The sequence below is a fragment of the Colias croceus genome, chromosome 21, assembly GCF_905220415.1.
Source record: "Colias croceus chromosome 21, ilColCroc2.1".
Lineage (NCBI taxonomy): Eukaryota > Metazoa > Arthropoda > Insecta > Lepidoptera > Pieridae > Colias > Colias croceus.
This window is the reverse complement of record NC_059557.1, coordinates 527,087-545,941: the sequence shown is the minus strand read 5'-3', so window position 1 is coordinate 545,941 and position 18,855 is coordinate 527,087. Positions and strand designations below refer to the sequence as shown.

Below are 18,855 nucleotides of genomic sequence, written 5' to 3'. Positions count from 1 at the left end.
TTGGCGCACAGATTTTGTTCGTGGTGTCTGCTCCATATTAATATTATCTCAATGGAGGTAAGTTAAAAAAGTATAAATTTCAATGTAAAAACGAACAATCTTATAACTACATGTGAGTGCAATACCGATGTCGAGTGTTGTTTCATTACTAGTAAAAATCTTGAAAATGGTGTTCTAAATCTATACTAATATTATAAAGCTGAAGAGTTTGTTTGTTTGTTTGTTTGTTTGTTTGTTTGAACGCGCTAATCTCGGGAACTACTGGTCCGATTTGAAAAATTCTTTCGGTGTTAGATAGCCCATTTATCGAGGAAGGTTATAGGCTATATATCATCACGCTACGGCCAATAGGAGTGGAACTACGGGGGTGAAACCGCGTGGAGCAGCTAGTTTCATCATAATATTGTTATTACAATATATTCTCTTCACTATCCATAAAAACTCGTCATCATGGCTACCTTACTTGTTAATTTTGTTTATTGAAACCTTGTTGAAAAATGATAAAGTATTAGGAAAATAACAAATTTAACATGACTGCTTTCTAAAATGATTTTTTTTGCCAATTTTTGCCATTGAAATGATTCTAAACAGGTAAATGCAGGAGTATTGAGGAATATTGTAAATAACGTAAATATACACTTGCCTGTGAAATTCTATGCCAGAATTTGGTGTCCAAACACTTCTGCAATTTTTCACAATGCAATACATTATTTATATTCGGAAAATATTTATTAAATACGCAACAATATTAACTTAAATATTCGAAGCGACGCAATTTTTTTGACACTTATGCCATATTGTCAAAGTGAGAGTTGCTACAATTTTATTATAGTAACTACCCATAATCAGGGAGTATCGCTTTTTAATAATTGGTCCAGATACTTATTTTATTTAGCATAAATAATAATTGTCTCATCCAACAATGCTTCTGAATGACGTTGTTGGCAATTTATCAACAAACTCATCTACAAAAACTAACCTTTTGCACAGAATATTACGGCATACATAGTTAGCCTTGGAAAAACTTCGTATTAACAGTGGCAATACCAAGTTAGGTGTGAAAGTGATAAAACACAACAATTTTCTTGTTACACGTCAAATGTTCATACCGAAATCTCCAGTGTATAAGATATAAGCTTCTTGGGTTACACCCCCAACGTGCCCTCAACTATACTATTGACGACACAATCTGTCGGCTCACTGCAGATTGTGTCAACAGATTGTTGCTGAAATTGAATCGTGAGTAGCTAGCTTTACTCTATGTATAAGTTACTCTATGGTGGGCTCATTGGTGATGAAAGCTTGCCGAAAAATATAAGTTAAAAACTATAAGAGGAAAAAAAAACATTCCATATGTTAAACACATGGTATTGTATACGTATGGCTTTATTCTCTCACGGGAAAATCGCTTACGGGAAAATACACAGGGAAAATATTATACTGTGATTATAATTTAAACGATTTCCTTATGAGACTTCTTCATTATCTGTCTTGCAAGTATGTCAAAATTGACTCTGCGTGACTGTTTGACGCAAGTTTGACGTTAATTTGTTTATATTTTTCAGTCGACGTCAAATCTTGTCGCAACTTAGGTCTCCCTAGAGTATATTTGTTCTGTGACTTAGGTACACAAAAAATCAATAAAAGGAGATATCGAGACTATTGTTAAATTACGTGAAGTGACCAACGGTTATCTAAAAATGTTGATGAAACGGAATATACTTGAAAGTATTACGATTGTTTCGTGTAGTACCACTATAATTTGCACATTACTTAACTATGCAACTAATATTTCGCCACTAACCGGTTGGTGGTTCATAATTTACACTCTTTTCTTATTTATATTCTCAGTAATATTGAGTTTTAAATGTATCCAATGGCTCTTACATTTAAATAAGCCCATTAAATACGATCTAGAAAATATTGTGGAGAAATATCCCTTCGCGCACTTGATTACGAATATTTTGCCGAAAATCCCAAAGAAATTGAAACCCACAGAGCAGAAGGAGTATGATACAAACGAAATAAGTGTTATCACAACTGTACTTGAAAGAAAGTTAGTGTCATCATGGTACATCCATTATATTTCACAGGAAATAAGTTTCCCATTTGCTTGCAAACAATTACTGGATCAAATGGTCAGCAAAGCTTTCCAGGTAAAATAAATATATCATAAATTAATTTTTAACTATGTGTCATAATCTAAGTCAATATTATATTGTCCTTTTTAGATATGTAACAAGATTGAAACCAAAGATGTATATGTACACATTTGTGCGGTTTTAGTAAGCCATATAAAGGAATACAGAAAAGCTATAAAAAGGCAGGAAAAGACACCATCTGAAAGCATTGATACTTTGTATAAAAAGTCACATCCCATCTTTGACAATAAGTGTAGAAAAACCATGACTGCAGATCACTGTATTAACATAATAAGAATAATTTTAAAAGAACTGGTTCCTTGGGAGTTGTGGGACACACCAAACTCTGAACTCCTAATAAGAATATTAGCCAAGAAACTTGATACATTCATTGATACTACAATAGCTGACCCAGTCTGGTTGAATAATAAAATATATGTGCTTTTGACTAGTTCTACCAATGTTAAATCTACTCATGAAAATACAGATGAGCTAACAAAACCTGAATGCTCAAATGACACCAAAGATGTAAATGATACAGAAACTAAAGTTGAGAAACCAGAAGAAGTCAATAATGAGCCAAAAACAATTGAAAGTGTCATAGAACCTGTAAAGAAAGAGGAAATAAAAAATGATAGGTGTGTAGAGGCAAAAGAGGTATTGCCTCTTTCAGAGCCGGTGGAGATAAAGCCCGTTCTCAGGCAGAGACGGGGCAGACAGGGCAGAAATGAAGTTAAAATATATGATAGAATCATCGAGGGTAAGCTAGAAAGTAATTAAAATCATCTTCATTATGATCATTCACTCTCATTGCATGTTAGGGAGCAAAGACATAAAACCTGTGGCTCCACATGCTATTATTTTTTTAATTTATTTTCCTTAGGCATTTTATTTTAAGTAAAACCTTATTCATTAATAACTGCAATCAACATTTTACTTTTACATAATTAGCTTGATCTGCTACTGTTTATAGAAGTTTTCATAAATATGTTAAAATAAACATTTACAGGGCATAATTTGATACCATTACAAATTCATTTACCTTGTTTTGAAACTCTTTAATTTTTTTCAAAATGTGACAAAATAGATATACATACTTTATGTTACCATTTTACCTATGTAATATTTACGTAATTTACTTCTAGGTAGCGTCAAAACCTGGGAAACAGACATGGACCTCCAATGCATCAGTATGGGCCAGGATCTATTGGCCAGTCTGGACGAGCTGACTCTCAGTCGCTTGTGGGGACATGAAGATACTGAACATAGCCCTAATCTACGAGCGGCGTCACCACAGCCACTGTGGTTTGGTAAGGATTAAGGATGTTTACACAACATCTTATTTTCGTAATGCGGAAATTGGTCGGTCAAAATGACAAACCATTTTTTGTTATTTAAACCAACGAACAACCTCTAAATAGTAGTTGACTGTAAACTTAAACCAAATCATTGTTTACTTATTTAAAGCACTGTTAACTAAATTGATAATGACGATTTTCCATTTGGCAAATAAATGTGGCCTAACTATTTGTCTGAAACTTCCGAAACCCTAACAATTATTAGATGTTGCGTAACTGAGCTACACAATGCAATAATGGTATGCATATGAATTTTATTAATAGCAATTATTGAATTATTAAATAACCAGGTGAAGAAGACGCAATAGAACTAGATGCAGAGCCACATAAAGAAACGAAAAGCAGTCCTAAAGCAACGGATGCTCTACTAAAAGACCTCCAAACTACAGTAATTCAAGCCAAGACGAAGATTGGAGACCTACAGGTCCCGTTGCACGTAGATGTCAAGCCCAGTGTATGTTTGCACGAACTATCTGCTTCTCCTTAACGAAACTCTGGATACATATAAAAATAATTCTATAAAATATCTACTATAACTAGATTCACAATTATAGCCTACTAGCTGCTCCGCGCGGTTTCACCCCCGTGGCTCTACTCCTGTTGGCCGTAGCGTAAAGATATATAGCCTATAACCTTCCTTGATAAATGGGCTATCTAACACCGAAAGAATTTTTCAAATCGGACCAGTAGTTCCCGAGATTAGCGCGTTCAAACAAAACAACAAACTCTTCAGCTTTATAATATTAGTATAGATTAGAAGGTGATCAAAACTTTATTTTATGGTAATGTTCACTATTATATCACTCATTACAAAACTCTGCTTAACACAGGTGTAGGCAGAGTTTTGCATCGGACAATTTTGGGTGTGATTGTCAGTCTAGTTGTTTATTGTACGTCAATTCTCTTATCTTTTTTAAGCAAATTAGGATAAGAAAAAATGTTAACAATTAAATAAAAAATGTGTGTATCCAGGTGTTTTATATTTAAGCTTTTCTTGCCCTGTGGTTTGCGGGTTGTCTTATTTTCGAGTGTTTAAAGAAATGGAATTTTTTATTATTGGCCTGTATCACTGATTTTTGTGTTATTTATTTAAAAAAAAATATTTTTCCAACAGTGTTTCCTGACAAATGTTTCTTTATTATACAAATATAATGAAATGTATTAAATTTAAATGAATATAAAAAGATTTATAAACAAACCTGATAACTAAAGAATTTAATAAATCTAAGTTGACCATAGAGAATAATAGACTCTGGTAAGTCAGATGTGAGTGAATGTTTAAAACACGAAAAACTACACGAAATTTTCCAAATGTGTCTGTGTCTATGCATGGCGTGTTTGCATGTTTGCTTGAACATGTGTTTTAGCCGACTTCAATGACTTCTAACTTCCATCCTTTGCTTATCCCCTTCTCTGAAATTAATTGTTACATGCAAAAAACAGCAGGGCTTTTTGCTGGTGGGATTTACTTGAGAAGCATGGCTTTAAACAATTGAAGTGGGTATTGTGTCTTAAATTGAATTGAATATATTACTTAATATTATTGGCTACAATAATATTATTTTAAAGTCAAAATTCATAGAATCGTGTTAGTAAACCTTTTATGGAACTATATATTATAAATTTTGAAAGTTATAGGAACAATTTGAAATGTAACAGAATTCATGGCTTTATTAGAGGCAAAAAAAGGCGAGGACGAAAAATAATTTCATAAATATATTATGTTGCTTTCGTTCTAAGAACGCAAGATAAGTGATATCCTGTTTCAAAGAACTAACAAAATCTTATTAAATATTGGTATAATCAAGCAAATAATATTTAACATGAAAAATTTTTTATACTGAATCAAGGTTAAATTTAGACGATATAGAATAAGATTAAATACAGAATAATAGAAACAATACGTCGTATACAGGATGAAGCAGCTGGCATGATGGAAGGTCTCTTGGACAAAGGGATTGCTGGTATTAGAAAAGGTCTGCGCTTCACAGGACTTAGCGATGACTCAATGGTGAGATTCTTTTTTCTGAATTTTTCAATGTCATTAAGCATGTGTTTGGCAGAAAATCCTTGGTAAGGTGGTGGGGGCTAGGTTAGGTTCGATCATCAATGCACGTCAAACTAAAGTGCATTAGCACTTTAGTTTAGCAGTTTTTACTGCTTACTTGATAAAAAGAAAAGATATCCACCTATAGTTATATACATATAAGTAATAAGTATATATAAGTTTTATCGAAATTATTTATTTTATTGTTATATGTTACAATGAAATAAAATATGTTACTTTAGTTAATAAAATAAGAAATTCCTCTATTATTTTATCTCATATCATCCTATATCATTCTTAATAAGTGCAAAAGGTACATTGATTATGATTCCAACCAGGACAAATCGCCAACACACAACAGCAGAGACAAGCACGACAGAACGTCCCCGCCGGAGACATACAAACAGAAGGCCAGACTTGACATGATCACTGAGCATAGAGATATTAAGGAGGTCAACTCAACACATAAAGGTAAACATTATTTATTTTTTACCTACACTTTGACTTTTCGGCTACACATAAGAAAAAATTATTGTATTTATACTGAACTAACTCTTTGGTGCCAGTAATTTAATGTTAAAGTTAGGTAAAAAGGAAAAAAGATAATAAAAGAGTGCCAGAAAAAATTTTTGTTCATCTCATTCGCACGTTATTCGATTATTATTGATTATGCTACTTTGTAGTTTGTGTTTTGTTTCTTTTTGTCCTTGTATCGATTCTTTCTTTTGCTTAAACATTGCAGATGACGGTAACTCGGTACCACCGCTCGTGAAACAGCAACGAGTGACGTCACAAGACAGTACGGTAAGGAGTGTCTAGTTTTGCTATGTCATTACAAATGTACATTATGATTATGATTACTAACTACATTGAATTAATGAATTTTCCGCAACGTTTTGAATAGTATAAAACAAAGTCGCTTTCTCTGTCCCTATATCCCCATGTTATATGTTAAACTTCGCAACGAATTTTGATGCAGTTTTTATTATTGGATAGAGTAATTCAAGGGGAAAGTTTAAGTATAATATAATAATTTATTAGGTTTCAGACAAAGCGGGCGAAGCCGCAGGCGGAAAGCTAGTTACATAAATAAAATCTTGAAAGCATTATGGTTCTGGCAGGAAATTTTAAATTATTACTACTAATAAACACTATAATGAATAAATTCCTCCCTGCAGATGCAAAGTAAGCCCAAGCTAGAGCAGCAGCCATTCAGTCTGTCTGACTCCCCGGAGCCCCAGTACGAGGAGACCGCTGATTTATCGCACACTATCGCTAAGTTACGGTCTTTGCTTAATGAGACCACGCCCAGGTGAGTGTTAAAAAGTGAAGTCCCATGTCCCCTAGTGGGGTAAGGGGCAGATGATTATACATTTGTTTCACTGATCGATTTTCTTTAGGGAAAAATAGGTGATCAGCCTTCTGTGTCCTGCCAGACAGAGACATTTTTTTTCTTCGTCTCCGCCGGGAATCGAACCCAGGACCCCTCGGCTCTACGCTCATGCGTCAACCACTGTACCAAGGAGGCAGTCAGGTAAGTGTTAAAGTGTATATCTTACAGTCAAAACCCTGAAACAGTCAATATCCTTATTGACGGTTATTACGGTTATTGACTAAGGGTGTCGGTTAAATCAGTTAATTAACCGATAATATTGACCGACACCCTTAGTCAATAACCTTAATAACCGTCAATAAGGATATTGACTGGTTCAGGGTTTTGACAGGGGTTTGACGTTTTGACAGTATAGCATATATAAAATACTTTTTGTATTAGATTTTTATTGGATTGATAAATATATTATAGGAGTTATCTCTATGTCAATTGGTTCGAAATAAAGGAAAATAATATTTTTTTTATTACATCATACAAGTGCTTTTTTTCAGCTTTAAGTCATGTTTCTACTCATCATATTTTTAGGGAACATGTATGCAGTTCATATTCTGAATATATTTTGCATTTTTTTTTTAAAGTTAGGAGGAAATTTCGCCTTTGAGTTCCTTAGAGAAATCGTAAATCAGTATTGAACTGTCTATGAGTTTAATATAATAATAAATTAATAGCTAAACAAAAAAGTTATATTTTATTGGTTAAACTAGGAACGAAGACATCTGGTGGGAGAGTGCAGAGGAGACGCGGGGGAGGACACAGCTCCTCCCCTCCTCTTCCCCCAGGAATGTGGACACCGCTACACTTGCTGGTAAACCTCTTTATTTAATTAACTTTGTCGAATTGAATTTTGTTGCATTATTTATAAAAAAATCATATTTAATTTTTTGACGTTGCGCAAGAAAAATATTATATATAGTATTTTGAGGATCTCAATTGCTCTATACTAGATAACAATAGCAAATAAAATAAACTTAATTATTGTGATGTGTGTTTTAGACGAATACGACATGAGCTTGGAGAGGAATGCGTCTCCGGGACAGAACTCCAACATGCAGCGACTTGACAGGTGCGTTGATTCTATTTTAAATCATATGATTCCATTTAAAATAATACGAAAACTACCTAAGATTTTTGAAGTTATACTTCTTTTGGCGCGATGGAGGAAAATTATGAGAGTGAATTTTTACGATGCGCGCGCACACCGACACCTAAATTTAACAGCATGAAGTTAGTTCTAGGTGGTATGAAAATTGATAACTATGTTCAAGTTGTATATTCTAGTATTTTTTTTCCATACGCCAAAGAAGTATAACTTCTAACGCGTGTACATAAGTACACACACTCTTTTTTTTTATAACCACGCTTTAATTAGCAACACAAACTTCATTTTCCTTTCTTTTAATTACCCGACAGATAAACATAGATCAAATCAAATTACTTTACATACCATTCCTAATTCGTAATAAGTAATAACAGATCACTAAACCAACTAAATAATATTATCATCTTTATCTCCTAGGTTATTCCAACGCACAGTGACGGGTGTATTCAACTCGATCAAAACAGCAGTGGGGGCGGAGGGCGAGGGCGAAGGCGCGGAGTGCGGGGGCGAAGGCCGGTGGCACTATGTGTGCACGAGTATGGAGATTAGCGTGAGTTTATCATATTTGGCATGCTTTTTCATTGCAATTATCAGCATTAGGGGTATTATTATCATTACACTGTCGTCATCGATAGCCTCATTATAATTATTAGATTTTTATTTTAATATTTATATAGAGAATGTAATATAATGGGTATGCACAAAAATCCTATGATAGTCGACATGTTAACTTTTGCATGTTAATTAACTACTATTTTGTAATTTTTTGTTTTAGTTAATAATAAGCAAAAAATAACAATTAATCAGCATATTCATCTGCATGGTCATAATTATCAGCAGCATTGATAGAATCAGCAGCAACTAGATTCACGATCACGTTCAAAAAGTGCGTATTGTAATTAGCGCGCAACTTTGAACATTACTGCCACCAAATAAGGTGTAAATTTCAACAAATTTTTAATGCCACGTCACTTGCACATTTTTTGACGAATTGAGTTGTTTAAAGTACAACAAGACGACTATGACCTATAAAAAAACTCAACAAAAATGGGTATTAAGAACGAGGTGGGAAAACATTGAAACCGACCAAGTGCGCAATGCAATTTTTTATTATGTAATAACTAATTTTAAAGAGCAATTTTTTCTGTATTTGGCGTACGTACGTTTTTAACCAAATTTCAATATCTTTTGGTTGATTTCATTTTGAGTCAGTTCTCTGCCGATCGGGCGGAAGACGAAGCGCGTGACATCTTTTTAGTAGCGTTGTCAGTGTACGACTGAAAACAAAAAAAAAAAAACAAAAAAGAAAGCAAAACCCGCGGATTTTATTCCGCAGTGCGAATATAGTCATACTACTCCATACTGCACAAAATATCCGCGTGGAAAAAAATTGTGCGAAATCTGCATCAAATTACAGATTTGTGACTTAGTAACTTAGTAGCGAATGATTTTCCGCGTGGATTTCATTCCGCCAGTGCAGATACTCTCATTGTATTCAATGTATTACAGAATTGCGGATAAAAATACGCGCGGAAAATATCCGCAGTGCGGACACGGACTTTGTTAAATTTTGTGTTACAGTTCGAGTTATAGTTTTAGTTACAGTTTGAGTTAAAGTTTGAGTTGGAGTGTGAATTATAATTTGATATGAATTTTTATATATTGTATACTAGCTTACCGGCTGCGGCTTCGCCCGCTTTCTCTAAAACGATTTGAGATTTAAACTATCCTATCTCTCAAGTTGGATCGAACTGCACATGGTGTGCGAATTTTATTATAATCGGTTAAGTGGTTTAGGAGTCCATTGAGGACAAACATTGTGACACGAGATTTATATATATTAAGAATAAGATGGTTGAGTAAGTAAATAAGTATTTCGTAGGTGGGCGGTGCGGTAGCGCGGCTGGTGGGGTCGCGGCGTGCGCTCGCGCACGTGGACGCGGCGCTCGACTCGCTGCAACACCTGCCCACTGCCACCAACACACAACACGCTAGTGCAGAGGATTTTGGTATGGAACATATATTTTTTGTTATACTAGATTGAATTTTACTTTTTAAAATTTTTAGAGAATATAGTAATTATAGACACGTGCAAAAAGTAATAATAAATAATAAATAAATAAAACCTTTATTTGTCTCTCTCACAAGGGTTAAAAATGACAATTAATGAAAAATACACATAATATATTAGGCAACCTTATGAGAGCTGGTGCCCGAAGTGGGTTCTGTAGAACCTGTGGTACGGGTCACCAGGCCCCACTTAGTATATCCAAAATACAATGTAGCAGTCGTATGGATCGAATTTACAGCAAGCTTGTGGATAAAACAAAAGAAACAGTAAAATAGTATAAAAATAAAATAACTAAAAACAAGTAAAAAATAAAAAAAAAAAAAAAAAATATAGATGGTTGTTGTGTGTGTGTATGTGCGTATGTGGAATGTGTATATGGGTGTGTGCGTGTATGAGTGTGTGTATAGTGAGGTCTGTAATGAAGTCTGAGCTGAAGAATGAAGAATGTCTTTGCTGAAGTCAAAAGAAACGGGGATTAATTAAAGTGGAAGCAAATAGGTTTTTTTTTTTTATATAACGTTGCACAAAAGTTTTTCTGTATCATCGTAGTTTAAGGTTTTCAGGTACATAGAGATTTTGATTTTACAATTGGATCGATTGAGAGGGTAAATATTGAGAATTTTATTTAATTTATTGTAAAGATCATTGCCGAGATAACAGTAGAAGTTCCGAGATAATTTTGAATAAAAACTAACCATGTGACATACTGTGTCCTTTCGCCTCTTATCTTTTATCGAGTCAGGATTATACGTAAGTTGCTGGTGTTTCTTAAGGACAGTTTGGAGTATAAAAGACTGTCTTACAGATAGAACGTCCCAGAATCTGTACAGGTCAAAAGTGGGAAAACGATAAGGAAAACCTCCAGCTACTTTCAGTACCGCGCGTTGAGCTCTCTCCAATTCGAGTAAGTATGTTTTAGCGGCACCTCCCCACGAGGTAATGCAGTAATCCACTAGAGACTGGCACAGGCTACTGTATACAATCTTAATGACACGACGATCAGCAACGTGTCTGAGTGACTTAAAAATATAAATAAGTTTACGCATTCTGGACACTAAGGCATTGATATGCGGTTTGAAGGTAAGACATTGGTCAAGTATTACTCCTAAATATCTTATACTCTCAGTCCTTTCAATCGGAGAACAAAGGCACAGGGGATTTTCTTGATCACAGGTATGAGCTTTTAGAGATAAAGAAGGTGGTGGAAGCACATTTGACTTAAGTGCGAAACATATGTATTTAGTTTTAGAAGCATTTAGGGTAAGAATATTTCTCTGTAGCCATGAATTAACCTTATTGAACCCTATTTGAGCAGTAATGAAGAGATCATTCCAATTATCACTCTCAAAAAACATTGCCGTATCGTCAGCAAAAGTAATAATTTTGCCATTCGTAAGGTTAAGGCTTCCCAATTCGTTTATGTAGATCAAGAATAGAGTTGGGCCCAGGATGCTTCCTTGCGGCACTCCAAAGTCAATAGAAAGTTCATTGCTCAAAAAAGAGTTGACTTTAACCCTCTGCTTCCTACCAGAAAGGTAGTCATGGAATAGCTGTAGGGCAATACCACGAATACCCAGTTTTTCCATCTTAGAAAGCAGAAGTGGGACAGAAACCGTGTCGAAAGCTTTTGCTAGGTCGAGAAATATTGTCAGGCATTTCTTCCTCTTGTCTACTGTTGTAATTATAGAATTCACTATTTCATGAACAGCTTCATTTGTAGATCGACCTTGACGGAAGCCAAATTGCGATGGAGAAAGAAGGTTGTTGTCTTCTAGGTACTCAACTAGACGAACATTAATTATACGCTCTAAGATTTTTGAAAGAGTTGGCAATATGGAAATCGGTCTGTAGTTAGACACGCAATCTCTGTCACCACTTTTATGGATGGGTTTAATAATTGCAGATTTGAAAGCAGTAGGGAATTTTCCAGTGGAAATCGAAAGATTGCATATATGAGTGAGAACAGGAGCTAGCAAATGAGCATATCTTTTAATCAATCTACCCGAGAGACAGTCATTTCCTACAGCACAATTATCACGAAGACCCTTGATGAGCTGGAGAATTTCGGATTCATCCGTGGGAAGCATAGCGAAAGATGCTAAAGGTGGAGATTGCTTATAATGTTCATCTAGTTGAGAGTTTTGGTGATTTAAAGAAATGTTCTTTTCAGCCAAATTTTTTCCTATATTCGCGAAATAGGCATTTACTTTATTAATATTTTCAACAGGAGATGTTGAATTTGAGATTAGACAGGAAGAATGATCCACAGGCTTACATATTAATACAACTAATATTTTTAATCACATTCCATAATTCTTTTATATTACCGTTAGCCTTGGCAATTGCTTGTTTTTCATAACTTCTTTTAGCCTTCTTTAAAATCGATGAACAGAAGTTTCTATAACGTTTATATGTTTGCTTAAGCACTTGATTATCAGGATCCTTTTTAAGTTTCTTATATAGATTGTCTCTATTACGCATACAACGCAGCAGTCCTTTCGTAATCCAAGGTTTGTTGATTGTTTTTTTAGTTGAAGTTGTTTTCATTTTCAAGTTTTTGCACAGCGGCTCGAGACAAGCTGTCTACCAACAAGTCCGTTGCGGCATCGACATCATTAGTTAATAAAATATTCTGGAAGTTGATATCACCAACAGCTTTATCTAAATTTATATAGTCCAATGTTTTATAGCTCACAGGATTCCGTATTTTAGTATAGAGATTAATACTAAAAGCAACAGATTCATGGTCAGTGATAGTGGTTTCAGCAACTACACACGTTGCTTCCAGTTTAGTTTTAACCATCATGTGGTCCAAGCAAGTTTTTCCATGGGTTGGAAATACATGAGCAGGAAGAATACGATGACTGGCTAGAGTATTTAAGTATTCAAATGAACGCGAATCTGTGCTGTCTTCTGTTATGTCTATGTTGATGTCACCACACAATATAATATTATTGAAGTTATTTAGACTATTAAGAACTATATTTATGGAGTTTAGAAAGTCAGTAGTGGAACGTTGACCAGGGGGACGATAAATGCCTAAAATACAAGTGTTTTGTTCAATTTTTAGCAAAAGACAATTAGCGTCGCAAACTACTGGTTCTTCGACAGAAACTCTTAGGTTGTTTTTGTAATATATTACGACTCCTTCATTTTGTGATTTATGCATGGAAGTAGCAGCATGGTTATAATCTTCAATAATCGGAATATTTTTATTAAGGGAGAGCCAACATTCTGAAAGAACTAGTACATCCCAAGATATTTTTGAGCGCTGTAATAAGGTAAGAAAATTGGACATGTTGCAGGTGATGCTGCGGATGTTTTGCGAGAGAATGGTAATGGATGAATTCGTAGGGAGAATATGAATCAAATCCTCTATATCACATTTTTTAGATTCAGCAACAGAGATTTTATCGAGATCCGAGTGTAAATTATCAATATTAATCATGGTTTAGTTAATTAATTGAAAAAGATATTGAATGTGCAAGCCACTAGATATCCGTGACTTGCTTAATGATGATATAAGATGTTTTTTTACACTGGGATCACGAAAATCGGGTGCTTGAATCAGTAACCTGAGAAAGAGAAATGAGTTCAACATCCAACGATAAATAATATGATGAAAAGGAGACTTAGTACGATTGTTCAACAAAAAATTTGACTTCATTTCATTCTGAATAAATAAGAGGAGGTATGAGTTAATTTGTGGCGAAGAGTGTTTGTGAAAGTGTGTATTGGTGAAATAAGTAAATTTAGCGTAAAAAATATTACAAACAGAAAGTAAAAACATTAAATTACATAAAATAAAGCTACGAATAAAGACAATGGTACAGAAAATAGGTAATAACATTTTTAGTTTTAACAGATAAAATTTTTTTAATTTTAACAGAAGCATGCAGAGATCAATGACATCTAGTCACTTGACAAGTTTAAGGAGTTCCGTTTCGTCTTTAATGTGGATTGGGGTAGATTTTTCATCTTTCTTCACATACAACTTTCCAAAAGACGTCCAAGTAGCATAAATAGTTTTATTCTTTACAGATTCCCGAGCAATATAAAATGCTCTTTTTGTTTTACTTGATAGGTACTCAGATATAAAGATTGAGCGAGGAGGACCAGGGATCTTTAGATGTTGCGTGTTTAATTGCGGCTCTTTCTTTTCTCGATATGATTTATTCAGAGATTTGAATTTGTACAAAATTGATTCCTTCCTATTACTAGAAGTGAACTCCACAACCACAGCCTCCGATTTCAATCGATATATGTCCCGTATCTCTGATTCGCTTATTTGAGTTTCCAAACCAAGAGTATCACCTAATTGTTGGATCGAGGAAGTTAGGGTTAATTTGTTTTCCGAATTTTGTTTAGGGAGGTTACGGATTTCGATGGTTGACTTTCTGATGAAATTTTCCAGGTATTCAACTTTATTTTCCAGAGATTGTACTTGATTCCTATATGAACTATTTTCGGCTTCTAATGTTGCCATCTTTTTTAATAATTCTTCATATTGGGTAGTTAAAGTCGCAACCGATGTTTGTATACTCATATTTTGGTTTATAATAGTAAGCATAGTTTTATTAATAGAATCGTATTTTTCTTCTTGGTTCGATTTAATTTCAGAAAACATCTTCTTTATTTCGGAAATTGGGGAGTGAGACTGGGCCTGAATGTCATCGATGGTACGTTTTTGTCGCTTAGTAATGTAGAAATAATTATTTTCATCTACCGAAGAATTCCCAGCTAGATTTAAGGCCGAATCCGAGTTATAGTGAATAGAAGAATTTGATGTAGTAGCAAGGAATTGGTTACTTGGCGGTGTCCGTTGAATAGACATCTCCAGCAGTGTTGGCAAAATAAAAGAAAAAAATAAATAAAAAAAAAATAAAAAAAATATATAAGTTCTCTGCCAGATTAGAACCCGGACTTCTCCGATCGCCACTAACAAGGTTCACAGTTTAGCCAAATGAACAGTACTTGACAACGTGAAATAAGTGTTTAGAACGTACCACTAATCAATAACTTAACAAGACAGTACGATGCGTAATGTTTTCAAGGTCACTTTGCTTTCACACGTACACAACATTACCACTTTACAACTGTTATTTTTTAAATTGTTTGAGATTAATATTCCCTTTTATCACTGGTTATGGAGATTCAAATTAGCACCACTGTTCGATATGACTTTATTTATAATATTAATGTATTAATTAGCACTATTTGACAACTTTATCTATTTTTTGGAAATTAAAATAGACGAAGCACTTATAACACGACTGCTCGCGTGAGCGGGCGGCGGGCGGGGTAAAAGATAACATTGCAATGTCCATTAATGACTGTTTTCTGATTTTGATAATGATTTTTTGTTTCAATTAATTGCAGTGCAACTCACGAAGTTTTACCTTAAAGGATATTTTTGGCTGACTTATAAATTTAGACTCGTATTCTTACACATCATTCTCAAGGATTTTTATAATTTTTCTTGACATATTTAACTCGACTGCTACCAAAAGAATTACTCAAATACATATTTATTTGTCTAAACAAATTTGATTACCATAAGCGAATCATTGAGATCAGCCACCATTTCACTATACACTCCATACATTTTAAGACTTTTTCTAGTCACCCTTAAATCTCCATACATTTCCAACCACTTGGACAATTCCAGAGGAATGGTGTGCAACAGAAGGAGCTCGTTGGTGTGCGTCGTTCGAGCTGGTGTGTGCGTTGGGGCTGGCCCCGCAACACGTCACCTTCCGACTGGCTTCACTGCTACTGGCTGGTGGGTTTTATACCGGGTGTAATCAAACTCAAATATTTATTTATTCACTTAGACTTCTTCTAGAAGCACTTTAGAAACGTCATTACACATTTTTAACATTTACCACCGATTCGGAAAGTCAGTCAGTCAGTCGGTCAGTATCTACGGAGAAGAACCGGCAAGAACCTCCATAGTTGCAAAGTCGTTATTCCATAACTATTACAGATACCAATAATACAATAAGTAGTAAGTTTTATCTACTCCTTTTTTTATCTACACTAATATTATAAAGTTTGTTTGTTTGTTTGAACGCGCTAATCTCGGGAACTACTGGTCCGATTAAAAAAATTCTTTCGGTGTTAGATAGCCTATTTATCGAGGAAGGTTATAGGCTATATAACATCACGCTACGACCAACAGGAGTGGAGCCACGGGGGTGAAACCGTGCGGAGCATCTAGTTTTATTATAATCGGTTAAGTGGTTTAGGAGTCCATTGAGGACAAACATTGTGACACGAGATTTATATATGTATATGTATTAAGATTTCATATTGATATCCTTTTTTTTTGTCATCCTTAAGTTTTAAACCATCAACAAACATGGTTATAAAAGAGACCGTGTGTTTCGAGCACACGAGCACAGTATTGTCATGACGCGACCTTGACATTTTACTCTCAATGGGCCTAAAGAACACTTTTTTCACGTTTCACTTCAAAAACTTTCTTTTAGGATTTATTTGAACATCCACGTGTTAAGTTTATGTTTTGTGCATACTCTGTCTTACAATGATACAAAAATTACGATTTGATTGTGTTTAATTTATTTTCGTTGTCACTAAACTTGAGAACTTTATGAAGCTTATAAAAATGAATTCATGAGCATGTATATCTTTTAAAGCGAGTCTATTCGTTTTCTTTACCATCTTTAAAATAAAATCAAAATGAATTACAGACATAGCGGAAACGCTAATAACTGGTTGGCTTGAAGAATTAACAGCGTGGGTGCGGAAGCAAGTGTTCGACGTGTTTGAGAGTATGTCTGAGGAGAGAACCGAACCCGCGACCGGCGAGGTGCTGCGGGAACTGGATGTGGATGAAACTGTACGGGTTATTATGGAGAAAATGCCGGGTAAATTTTAGAGTATTTTATTTTATTTTAAACACTTTATTGTGCTTCCAACATAATATTACTAGGTATTTTTTTTTATTTTTTTTTGCAAATAAAGAAGGCCAGTATTACCTGAGGGTCCGTTTAATTTTCCGAAATAAAAATAAAAAAAAATAAAAAATAAAAATAAATGCGAAAGTAACTCTGTCTGTCTGTCTGTCTGTCTGTTACTCAATCACGCCTAAACTACTGAACCAATTTGCATGAAATTTGGTATGGAGATATTTTGATACCCGAGAAAGGACATAGGCTACCTTTTATTGTCAAATATGTACCACGGGCGAAGCCGGGGCGGACCACTAGTACGATATAAAGAAGTATGTGCACTAGAAGTGACTTCTTGGAAGAAATATGTACTTAATATATTTTAATCCAAATAGAAACTGGCGACCTTCTAAACATGTCCTTCGCGTTGAAAATAAAAAACAACCTTTTTATACTCTCGATTTTAAGTAACTTGCTAAGTAAACGCATAAGTTTTTAATAATAATTCTTATTTTCAGAAACGTATATATTCGGCGAAGAATCATTGAGACAAGCCGTGAAGTTGTTACTGACGAGTTTCAGCAACAAAAATATAAACAAAGACGTCACGTTTCGAACGCTCGATGTGTTTGCGGCGCATTTTAAGAAGTCTGCGGGATTGAGGAACCCTTCGTTTGATAATAATTAATTATATTTTTTGGTTTTTATGGCATTCAAATGCTTTATAAATATAAATTTATAAAGAATAGAAAAAATTCGATCACGAGGCGGGACTTAAACCCGCATCCTTCGCGCCATTCCGAAGGATGCGGGTTCAAGTCCCGCCTCGTGATCGAATTTTTTCTATTCTTTATAAATTTATATTAATAATTAATTAGTTAGTTTGAGGCTCGGAAAAGTCTTTTAAATACCCTTATTTTTACTTAGAAGCTCTAGTTTCGAAGGAGAGAAAGGCTAATCTAAAAAATTGAGTATCAAATATTTTTTGAAAAGATGCGGCTTGGAAATGCAAAACTTAATTATAAAGTTAAATCTAAGTAGGGCGATTACTATGATCTGATTAAATGTACTCTTCCGTTTTATCATGGATTCTATGACTTTTAAAAGTAAATTCAAAATTTACTTGTATAATCTACTATGATCTGATTTTATATTTTTTATGTATACTATTATGTAGTCGAACAAAAGTATTATTCAAATAGGCTAAGCAATTTTAAATGTTTAACTAGACAGATGAACAGAAATGTTTTAATCTAGGAAAATATTTGTATAAGTTCTTTTAGTGTTATGCCAGCTATATATGGCACAAATGTAAGCTCTCTAACTTATATCTGATCTCAAACTAGGTTTATGTGTAAATAAAACAACAACATACCAAATAATATTTTATTATATAAAACAACATATTGACTATGTTATTTTATTTTAAATTTTGATATTGTTAACGGATAAGATCCGTTTGAATAACCAAATGTAAATCTTATAAATGCTTAAAATGCATATTAAAATTTATTATTATATAATTAGTTTCAAAAAGATCACAAATTCGTTTCTACTTACAGGTGCTTTGCCACCATATGCGAGGATGTATGGCGAGGAATGTGTTTGTAAAGAACCGTTCGTATAGCTTCATTTAGTTTGAAGCGTTTATTGGTTTATTTATTTATTTATTTATTTATTCATACTTTATTGCTCTGACTTAACTTAACTAGGAACTTAATCTAATTATAAAGGAGAATGGCGAAACTGGGCCTAACTGTTACAGAAATCATAATATATTTAAAATTCATTAGGTTATTTTTAGTAATTCTTGGTAAAATATTTACTTCTGA

At 34.1% G+C, this 18,855-nt stretch overlaps 1 protein-coding gene across 1 annotated transcript; it reads left to right on the top strand.

The window, feature by feature from the left end:
* The first annotated feature begins 1,551 nt into the window (after nt 1–1,551).
* Nucleotides 1,552–17,764, top strand: LOC123701438. Its single transcript, XM_045648919.1, has 16 exons — nt 1,552–1,589; nt 1,627–2,156; nt 2,232–2,901; nt 3,287–3,451; nt 3,790–3,953; nt 5,415–5,510; nt 5,885–6,017; nt 6,289–6,350; nt 6,725–6,858; nt 7,644–7,744; nt 7,933–8,002; nt 8,456–8,588; nt 9,921–10,047; nt 15,778–15,891; nt 16,823–16,999; nt 17,542–17,764. The coding sequence occupies exons 2-16, from the start codon at nt 1,701–1,703 to the stop codon at nt 17,709–17,711; spliced, it is 2,772 nt and encodes a 923-aa protein (XP_045504875.1). The 5' UTR covers nt 1,552–1,589; nt 1,627–1,700; the 3' UTR covers nt 17,712–17,764.
* Nucleotides 17,765–18,855: the final 1,091 nt, after the last annotated feature.

What these genes read in the sequence shown, in the direction of transcription:
- LOC123701438 (XM_045648919.1), top strand. Translation starts at nt 1,701, where the DNA reads ATGTTGATGAAACGGAATATACTTGAAAGTATTACGATTGTTTCGTGT. An exon ending in GACTTAGCGATGACTCAATG is followed by an intron (nt 5,511 to 5,884) that starts GTGAGATTCTTT and finishes GATTCCAACCAG; the next exon opens with GACAAATCGCCAACACACAA. An exon ending in TGACGTCACAAGACAGTACG is followed by an intron (nt 6,351 to 6,724) that starts GTAAGGAGTGTC and finishes TCCTCCCTGCAG; the next exon opens with ATGCAAAGTAAGCCCAAGCT.